This window comes from Populus trichocarpa, chromosome 7 (genome assembly GCF_000002775.5).
Source record: "Populus trichocarpa isolate Nisqually-1 chromosome 7, P.trichocarpa_v4.1, whole genome shotgun sequence".
In the NCBI taxonomy this organism is placed as follows: Eukaryota; Viridiplantae; Streptophyta; class Magnoliopsida; order Malpighiales; family Salicaceae; genus Populus; species Populus trichocarpa.
The window spans coordinates 11,263,863-11,274,415 of NC_037291.2; the positions used below are offsets into that span (position 1 = coordinate 11,263,863).

At 29.7% G+C, this 10,553-nt stretch overlaps 1 protein-coding gene across 3 annotated transcripts; it reads left to right on the plus strand.

Annotated features, from left to right (window-relative positions):
• The first annotated feature begins 275 nt into the window (after nucleotides 1-275).
• On the plus strand, nucleotides 276-2,875 carry LOC7456928 (agamous-like MADS-box protein AGL104). 3 transcript variants are annotated; one of them, XM_024604845.2, is made up of 11 exons: nucleotides 276-711; nucleotides 833-889; nucleotides 997-1,018; nucleotides 1,111-1,172; nucleotides 1,263-1,293; nucleotides 1,414-1,475; nucleotides 1,565-1,664; nucleotides 1,773-1,826; nucleotides 1,943-2,070; nucleotides 2,178-2,376; nucleotides 2,485-2,875. In XM_024604845.2, the coding sequence occupies exons 1-11, from the start codon at nucleotides 527-529 to the stop codon at nucleotides 2,629-2,631; spliced, it is 1,047 nt and encodes a 348-aa protein (XP_024460613.2). In that variant the 5' UTR covers nucleotides 276-526; the 3' UTR covers nucleotides 2,632-2,875. The 3 variants fall into 3 exon arrangements, with proteins under 3 accessions (XP_024460613.2, XP_024460614.2, XP_024460612.2); XM_024604846.2 differs by having other exon boundaries at nucleotides 280-711; nucleotides 1,423-1,475; nucleotides 2,178-2,382; XM_024604844.2 differs by having other exon boundaries at nucleotides 292-711; nucleotides 2,178-2,382.
• Nucleotides 2,876-10,553: the final 7,678 nt, after the last annotated feature.

Genomic DNA, 10,553 nt, shown 5'->3' on the forward strand with positions numbered 1-10,553 from the left:
GCTTGCATAAATAAAAAGATAATTTTTTAATAATCTTTCTTACAATTTGAAAGCCGAATAATAACAATAATATGGAAAAAAGATTTATACAATATGAATATGGTAAAGGTATAAATTGAAAGGCAATTTGCCTATGTTTATGTTTGGAGAAGCATTCAGAGAACCTGCTCCAAGAAAATAATAAATCTTAGTTTTGATTCCGAAAACAAACCATTCCACTCTTCAAGGTGAATAAACCACGACCCCTTCTTCCACATCAATTCAATCGTTCAATACTTAATTTTCGGGCACTCCCTATTAACAATAAATGGTCAAAATCATCCTTAACCAGGAAACAAGGCCCATGCATTAACAGAAGAAAACACCCTCTTCATATCTCTCTCTAACTTGGTGGGATTCTCATTTCTGTAGAAGAAAAGAGAACAGGCATTATCAGCAGATTTCTGTTAATATATACCTTGCCTTCTTCTTTATACGTAGCTGATCAGGGACTTGCTTGTTTTTTCATATTTTATGAAAATTAAAAATGGGCCGTGTCAAACTCCAGATAAAGAGAATAGAGAACAATACAAACCGGCAGGTTACATTCTCCAAACGTAGAAATGGACTCATTAAGAAAGCTTATGAGCTTGCAATTCTTTGCGACATTGATATTGCTCTCATTATGTTCTCTCCATCTGGTCGTCTCAGTCATTTTTCTGGCAAGAGGAGGTGATCATCATTGCCCTTGATGATACATATTTTTCATTTCTTGATAGGGACATTTTTTTCTTTTGTGGACACATGGAATCTGATGTTTGTAAATTTTCTTTGTTTTTTGTTTTATATATAGACTCGAAGATGTGATTGCACGTTACATAAATATGTCAGAACATGATCGAGATTTTAGGTATGTTGTTACCAAATTATATGTTTTTGTTCTTGGGTATGTGTTATTTTTCCTTTCGTTTTTGTATTGCGACATTATATGAACAGTTTTTTCCATGTATTTTGCAGCTGCGGCATTCAAAATCGAGAGGTAAACTATAATAATTTTTTTATGTCTTGGTTGAATAGGGCATATAAAGTCTTATAGCCTACACTTTTGTTTATCCCCATATCTAATTGCAGTATCTGCTCAATATCCTGAGGAAGCTCAAGACTGAGAATGATATGGCTCTTCAAGCTGCAAAGCAGGATTCTCTTTCTCAATTTAATTTTAATCAATTCATTGTGCTCCCATTAATACAAAATTTCTCTAATTATTTCGTTTTGTCTTGCAGTCCTGATCATGCTATGAATTTAAATATGGAGGTAAATAGAACAGCTACTTGTGTTTATTTTTTCCCTTAGTCTTCTCATGGATTTGGGATTTTCTTTTCCTTCCACACATGGAGCGCACTTATGGATTTTCTTTTTCTTGTGCAAATTAAGGAAATCCAGCTAGAAGCTCGTAATCTGCAGCATCAACTTTATATGGCCGAGGAGCAGTTAAGGTTAGAAACTTGCAACAACAAAACCTTTTCACTTTTGTTGTCATATAGAACTCTAATTATTTCTTTTTTGTTGGATAACTGATTGAAAGGTTATACGAGCCTGATCCTCTAAAAATCACATCAATGATGGAGCTTGAATCATGTGAGAAGACTCTTTTGGATACCATGGCACGTCTTGAAGAGAGAAAGGTTACTTGTTTTCTCTCTCTTGTAATTACATGATCAAGTGTTATGTTCCAAAATGCCATGCACTAGCACTAGCTACAATATCCATTTTAATTCTAATCTTTGCTGCAGAAATGCATCTTGAGTAACCCGACTGTGTCTACTTATGACCCTTCGAGTATGCAGGTAATCGACTGTGCTTTGATTTGTAATTGGCATCAATCTTGAATTTTAGCTGACTGATTAATTTTAGGACTAATTAAGGAAATGAAACTTGTTCTATTTCATCTTTGAATTTGAAGATGTTCTTAGATACAAACGGGGGGATGCCAGACTTCGAAAATGATATTGTAAGTTGGTTGCCTGAAAATGGAAACAACCCCAGCTCTGTCCGCGTAGGATCTGATCAATCGTCTTGTGTTCCTGTGAGGTAAATAAAGCCTGAAAATCTTGTATAAGGAAGATGGGAAATTTGTATGATTTATGCTCTTGATGGAACATTTTCTTGTTCTTTCTTTTTTTGGGCATTTTTTTCAGCAACCAATCCTCCATGACACTTTTTGATGCATTGTCTCATGCGACTAATAACGTAAATGCAAATCATTGCAACAACATGGAAGGAAGCAATATCAACAACTCAAACAGTGAGGTCTTCCCATCTTGGTACCAAGCTTTCTCGACATTGTCATCAACTGAGCTCCTCTCTGCCTTCATGCCTCCAACCTCATTCTCTGCTGTAAAGGTTTCTCCCTCTTTGGGAATCGTTGAAATACTATGTGATATTTAAGCACCATATAGTCTAGTGGCTATTTAATAACAAGAACATATAAACTTCTCTTGTCAGCAAGAGAATATTGCAGGTCCAAGCTTTACATCAATGTTGCAACAGCCACAGGCAGAGACCACATCAAACTGCCTGCAAATGCCTTCTAGCACTGCTGATCAATGTTCAGATTATGAGAATCAGATAAAACAATCTAAAGTAGAATAATGTTTCACTCCAAACACTTCTTCTGGTGGTTATATAGCAGCTTGCAAACCAGAAACTTCTTTTTCTTCCTGTTTCTTCATGTAGGAAAGGAATAGTACCGATGATTTATGTATATTATGAGAAATGAATTTGTACGATAAAGAGGCTAGAAACAAGGATTTTCTCCAAATTACAGTCTTGTTACAGATCGAGATCATTCGTAGAAATCTGCTTGAAGTGAATGAAGAGGGTCTGTGTGTTTCAATTGGGCCTCATCCCTTCGCAAAGATATAGTCTTTCTCCTATCGATCTCAGGCCATGAATTGTCAGCCTATTATATTTTTTATTTTTTGGTGAGTACCACATATAATTTGACCATGATTCTAAAACAGAAAAAAATATTGCCATATTCATGAAAGTAATAAGAAATCTGAATCTTAGCAATGCATTCATTTATTCAGAGAATTTTTTGAAATGCGATAGAAGAAATTCGAAGGCTTAGTCTTGAAAAGATTATTTTTTCGGAACAGGACTGCAAAATTCTGGAATAGTTTCAGAGGCACTGCCTTTGTTGCTTCACCTCAAGGCACTCAAAAAGGCCACAGTTAATTCAGCAACATACTCGATTATCGTTGCACTATACTTCAAGTTTATCATTCATGCTTATCAGACATTGAACCAGAAATAAGCCATCAAATTGAAAACGGTCAGCATCCAGCTTGATATCCTGCTCACATTTCATCAAGTCAAATTTGTTTATATCCCGTATTGAAAACATCCAGCATCCAGCTTGCTTGATCCAAAAGATAAGGTAGAGTAGTGTTCTGATTCAAATCTGATCTCATTGGAAGGGTTACCATGTAAGTTTCGAACTGGAAATATGACTGAATTAACAACATACTGCATTTTTATTAAATATATGGGTTTTATATTTAATTTGGGTGTGGTTTAGCTGAAATAAAATTATTGTTTAGGGTTTAGGTTGAATTTAGAACTTGTTGAATTAATGATAAATTAGTTATGAATACCATTAATTATAATTGATTTGGAAGAACATAAAAATAACATCAATTAATTAGGAATTAATTATTTCATTGAATTATTTGTTGCGTTGAATTTTGAATAAGTTACTGCATTAAGGATTTTGTGTGAATTGGTTGAAATCAACTAATAATGTTATCAATTATACTTGATGTTTCATGCAATAGAGCATGAATGAGGTAGAAATTTGATGAGAACCAACCAGCAAAAAGCATTAAGGCTGCAAAGACCAATGCACCAATTGCCGTACAATATAATTGTAATTCACTAGTTATTCCAGATGCTCTCCAAATCTGGAAAAAACCAGAGGTTATTTGTATTCCTCGGAAACCCCCACCCACATCATCATTCAATATTTGTTGGCCCACTATTGGCCAAACTACTTGGGCGCTAGGCCCAATGTGAGTAGGATCGCTTAGCCATGCTTCAAAATTGGAAAAACGAGCATCGTGGAAATACATGCCACTCAGCCAAAGAAAGATGATGGAGAGTTGGCCGAAATGAGCACTAAAGACTTTTCGGGAGATCTCTTCCAAATCACTGGTATGGCTATTGAAATCGTGAGCATCAGCATGTAGGTTCCAAATCCAAGTGGTAGTATCAGGTCCTTTAGCTATTGTTCTTGAGAAATGACCGGGTCTGGCCCATTCCTTGAAAGAAGTTTTGATGGGATCCCTATCTACCAAAATTTAATTACATATTACATTGAATTATGGATAAGTTGCTGAATTTTGTATTTTCTTTGAATTGTTTAAATTTGTTATGAGTTTGGGTTTGATTTCATGCAAGTGAGTATGAAAATATTAATTAGATTTGAAATCATGAATTATATTTAATTTTGGTGAAGTATGTGTTGCATTAAATTTTGGGAATTTGTTTTAACTTGTTATCAATTTTGAAAATTATTGTTGAGGTAATGCAATTTAGTTAAAATTATGTTCAATTGATCATAATCTGATTTTTTTTACATAATATCTTATAATATATTTATGTTATATCATTATGTACGGTGACATTATTATTCCTAATGTGAACAATAGTATCACATACTGTTAAATAATAATTTAGATATATCGTACATGAAAATAAAATAAACTAGTAGCAGATTCAAAAAGCAATAAATCATTAATAATATATTATCATAATATAGAACTTGGAGTCTTGCATAATATATCAAAAACCGAGAATAATCCAACGATTAAATTAGACATGATTGACTTTATGACAAACTGACTTGGAAATCAATATTTTCTAGATCTTTACTGTTAAAGATGATCATCTTCCTAGTGGCTTTGCTTTAAATCTCCACCATTTATAAGCAATAACTACATCTTTTTAACATCTATTCAAAATATAGTGGCAATCCAATAATGGCAGGAGGAGAAACACGACACTAAACTTTGTTGTTTTGAATAAATAAATTCTAGCTTTGTACAGTTTAACTTCGCCAGCTGTAACTTCCAAATGGAATATGATATTGGAATACCCAAAGGTCGGATTGTAGAGGTGGTTAAGTAGAACACCATATCAAGAAATTGGATCCATTTGACAGTGGGTGATGACGGGATAGGTTTCACGGCGATGCTGTCATGTTTCTATTTCTTTCTAGCTTCTCTCTAAACTCTCTCCCTCAAACCAGATTCAAGTTTTCCCTCACTCCTTCAAGCTCACAATCAACTCCTTAATCCCCTCTTTTTTTTATTTTTTTTTAAGTTTTTGATTCCTCTCTTCCCTTCTTTCTTCTTTTCAAGGGTTGTCTATCGAAACAGTAGAGAAGAGAAGAATTTGGATAAAATTACGATAATATCATTAATGAGTTCATGTATTATTTTCTGTATTTTTATCCGATTATCATCACTCTCGTAAGGCCTTCTCGATCTTCAATTACCCTAAACTTTTAATTGAAGATGAAATAATATGTCAAGAGACTCGTAAAATTTCATCTCAATCCGACAATCGGATTGAGAGTTATACTTGATATCGTAAAAATAGACAGTCAATAATTTTTCTTCAAAATCTGATTTTGTATATTGTTTTATTTACTTAAATCATCAAGATTTTCAACTAATTCATTGGGGACTCCTATAAACAACAATAACAAAATTTTCCTTTAAAATATTTATTTTACTTGACTGGAGAGTTTATGTAATTTATCACTGGGTTGACATTTCACGTACTAATTTATTATTTTATCTCATCCAAAATTTAAGTTATTTATTAGGGATGTTCATCTCAAATGACAACAATTTTCCTTTTAATTTATCATTTTTCATTTAAGAATTATCATATTTAACATTTATTTATCGATATTTAGGACGAGGTTTACAATATGTAAACACTCGGTCTAAAATCAGAATATTATAAATAATAAAAATAAATTAAGTAGTGTAGAAATAAAAAAAAATGGAAAAAATATTTTCAATAATAATTATTTAAGTGGATATTAAAGAGTGAATTAAATAATAAAAAAGTTAGGTGTGGCATTAAAATTTGTTAAAAGTACGGGGAGAAAAAAAAAGGACATTAAAATCTTTAGGAGTCGATTTATAAATAGGCAAAATATAAAGTATAAATACTTTTTTTTTTCTCTTCTTAAGGTTGACATCTTGGTTTGGGAGAGGGAGTTAGGGTTTCTGAATTCTCTTTCCTACAAACTTCTTGATAAATATCTTAAGAAGTAGGGGTTTAAGGAAATTAAAAGGGGAGTGAGGAAGTGAAGTGATTTTAAAGGGTTTGAAAGCATGTAATAGAAAATTTGGTTTCACGAGGAAAGGAAAGCAAAAGTGAAAAAAGCTAGAATTTCTTCCAAATCTCTCTTTGATTCTTTGTTGTTTCTAGATAAGTACAACCTTTAATATGTTTGGTTTTGAAAACTTAGCATATTGAGGTTTGAACTGATATTGGGGTATTATGGAAAAATAAATTTTATAGTTGTGATATATAATTATTAGGATATTGTTTTGATAGAATCAAGTTTAGAGGCATAAATAAAGATTGGGTAAATGGAAAAAGGTATACAAATTTGAAAGAAAATCTATTCCCTTCCAAGGATGCATGTTCACACTGGTATGTCAAAATATAAAGGTGGCATGTCATTTATTTTTGATATTCAATTTGGTTATTATTCTTTTAATTGTTATTTTTTTAATAATTTATTTTTTATTATTTGTTTTTTTAATTTTGTTCCTAATCATTTGGTTTCATTTGATTTTTATATTAAATTTGATCTTCATTCTTTTGATTGATTTTTTTTTATCATTTTTTAATTGAATTTTTTTTTAATTTAATCCCTCAACATTTGATTTTAATTTATTTTTATTTGAAATTTGGTCTCCACTCTTCTTATTGCTACTTGTTTTGGATCTTTTTTTTTATTGTATTTTTTTAATCTCATCTCTCAACATTTTATTGATTGAGAATTTTGCTTTATTATTTTTTATAGTTTGTCTTCTATGAGATTTGTCTCAAGCTCATGACTAAAGTTACAAGTTTTAAAAGTTAATACAAGTTGACTTTAGTCTTTTCAAGTCTTTTTTTAAAATAATTTTTTTTTAATTTCATCTTTCAATAAATAAAATAATTTATTTGATTAATTAATATATACACGTTAATTATATTTTTTTATTTATATTATTAAATTAGCCAAGCTTATTAAACTTAATCGAGTCAATAATCTAAGTCTCGAATTATTTTTTTTTCTAGGAACGCTTGTATCATCTTAATAATTTTTTACGTTTTAAAAAATTTAAAATAACTTACAACTTAATATGTGCCACATATCTAATTACAATCTATTTGAGCTATGGATTATTAATACAAGATCTCTTTTTGAAGATGTACAAAGAACCATAAATACGATCTCTTCATGAACATTTGTTAATTTTTAAATCAAACATTTTTCTAAAAGATTATAAAAATAAAATTAATGAAATCTTAGTAAGCATAATGATAATTGAGGAGAAAATGAAAAATAATAGTTTTTTTTGCTCAATTTTTTTATAGAGAGATATTTAATTAGTCTCTTAGCATGGTCCAGCAGGGCCTACAGATTACAGAAAAATTGAGTGTGAATCTTATAACATTAAAGAATGTTGTTTCCTTTCACTTTCTCCATTCCATTCATTTTCCTTTGCCCTTTAAAGATGTTGGGTCCACATTCCATCTATCCACCGACAGCCACAACTGTTGACCCTCAAGGCATCCGTGGGCCCACCGTCTTGTCATTCACAGCTTAATGTCCTTGTAATTTGCGGGCTTGCATCATTGACATTTCAACGCGCTATCTATACTTGGACAAATCATCTAGAGATACTAGAGTGAAGACAAACTAACTTTTGCAAATGTGGGTGTGATTATCTTTGAAAGTATTTTTATATTAAAATAATAATATTTTATTTTTTAAAAATTATTTTTTAAAATCAGTATATTAAAACGATTCAAAATAAAAAAAATTAATTTTTAGTAAATTTTTTTAATGTTTTGGAAACGCAGGTTGGCCTGCGTTTTCAAATACCATAAAAAAAACATCTATCATTGATCTTGGATAAAAATCAATAACAACAGTTCATTTATATTTAGGAATAGTTATTATTATTTTATGGAAAACACTAAAAGATATAGGTTTTTTTTTTACTATGGATGTATTATTCACTTTCTCATAATTTACATTCAATAATTTTTAATATTTTTTTTATATTTTGATCCATAAGTTTTTTTAGTGGTTGCATCTTTTGGGGTTGAATTAAAAACAATTGAATCAAATTTATTAACTAAGAAAAAATTTGAAAGACTGGGGACCATAGTTTAAAAACACCATAAGTGAATGATGATTTCAAAATTCTCACAAAAAGTTTACTTTAGTCCTCAAACTTCACATATTATATCTATTCGGTCCCTCTATATCTTTTCAATTCAATTTTGGTACAAAAAAATATTTTTGTTATTTTTAATATTTGGTTTGAGAGAGGAAAGAGAGAGATCACTGGATTCTAGTGGTAAAAAAAATAAATATCGTTGACACTGATTTTGACCATTAAAACGGTCGATCTTTATATCAAGTGATTTCATTTGATGAGTGAAGTTCATTTTTGTGTCCTTTTCTTACCTTGAAAGTGTCTAAAAATACATATCTAAGTTCAAGAGGATTTTTAGTTTCGAGTTGATTTGTGGTTTTGGGATGGTTTTTGATTTTTTGAGACCATGAATGAATTTATCATGATGCCTAAGGTGTTCTCTAGGTGTTTTGGATAAAAAAATCTTCAACCCTAATTTTTCAATCACTATAATGACTGAAATTTAGGCAACATCAAATGACGCATCGTTTGACTTGTTTTTTCAAAAACATTAAAGTGGCTGCCCGCCCTCTCTACCAAAAACAATAAGGGCCCAAGCGTGCGGGCCCCTACTAAATGGGCTAGACACGCTGGCTTGACTTTCTAGGCCCAACAATACCTTTTTTTTATGCCTTTTTTTATATGTTGTTTTTTCAAAATAATTTTTTTAAAAAATTTAGATTTAAATTACTACCCTTTGTCTTTTTTATTTTATTTATTTAGCCTTTTCTAAATAGCGATAATGTTTTTAGTTATTTTGTATACATTTATTTTTTAAGAGATTATTCTAAATATTCATCTATAATTTTTTTTTATGTTTTATATAAATAAAAATATTTATTTTTTGGATAATATTTCTAATATATGTAACCTTACATAATATTTTCCCTTTTATTTTATTAAATTAATTTCGTGTATGTCTATTTTTATTATTATTTTATTAAATAAAAATTTAATTTTGATAAATAAAATCATTAAACTTAATTGAGTCAAAGCCCCGTGTTGCGAGTCGAAACAAAAATATTGAACCTACAACAAAGTGACTATTTCTGACTATTTCATAACAAAATAAAAGAAACATATTTTTTAAATTTTTTTCAAACATAACAAAATCATAAAATCATTTAATTTTTTCTTAAAACTTCACCTATTATGATGGGATCCGCATCTAATATATTTTAGAAAATCCTTGGTTTATTTCTTCAAGGAAAATGATTAAACCAATTGACGCAGACAAGTAGGAATTAAAGAATAAAAAATATAAACTTCCTTAAAAAAAATACATAAAACTCCGAATCACATTTTTGTTACTAAATAATTCTCTTTTTATAGTCTCAAAATTAAAACTCAATGTTACATCTATTCTAAGCTACATTATGAAAAAAAAAGTAGTAAATAAAATAAGAAAAATAATAAAAGAATTATAAATTAAAAAGAAAAAGAAACTCTAAATTAACTAATACCGAATAGTAACTTTTGAGTCTAATTTAAAAAAACAAGGCTTCTATAATCTTTTAGTATAATTTTAGCTCTATTTAATGATTAAATTGAAAATTATATATCATATCATAAAGCTACGTGTACGACAAAAATCATTTATATTAGTCTTTTCAAAATAAAGAAAAAGAAACTCTTCATTAAGATAAGCTAATCTCTTTACAATATCTAATACTATAAAATCATCTTTAGACTATAGTAAAGGAACCTTATAAAGGTTAAAAAGATTGCATGCTCGATAACAGTGGAGAATATGAACTAGACATTCTTTTGTTGACCACATCAAAACTACTTTGAAATTCTTCAAGCATCAACATTGAACACTTATTACATACAAAGAATAATAGAATGATCCATTTATTATTTATATCTATATATTTCTACCTCTTCAAAATTTCAAAGTTAACTCCATATAAAACCTTTGAATTATCAAATAATTTTTCATGAGAGAATCCTTGCAAATTCTAATTTACAAAAATTTTAGATTTTCTAAAATTCTCAAGTTGAATGATATTTTCATCTTCTTTCTCATCGAATTCTAGTGGTTAATTCCAATCAATAAAGAAACTAAAA

Bases quoted from the DNA above. Each gene is read 5' to 3' on its own strand.
- LOC7456928 (XM_024604844.2), top strand. From the start codon at position 527: ATGGGCCGTGTCAAACTCCAGATAAAGAGAATAGAGAACAATACAAAC. The intron at 712-832 runs GTGATCATCATT...TTTTATATATAG, and splicing joins CATTTTTCTGGCAAGAGGAG to ACTCGAAGATGTGATTGCAC. The intron at 1,665-1,772 runs GTTACTTGTTTT...TCTTTGCTGCAG, and splicing joins CACGTCTTGAAGAGAGAAAG to AAATGCATCTTGAGTAACCC.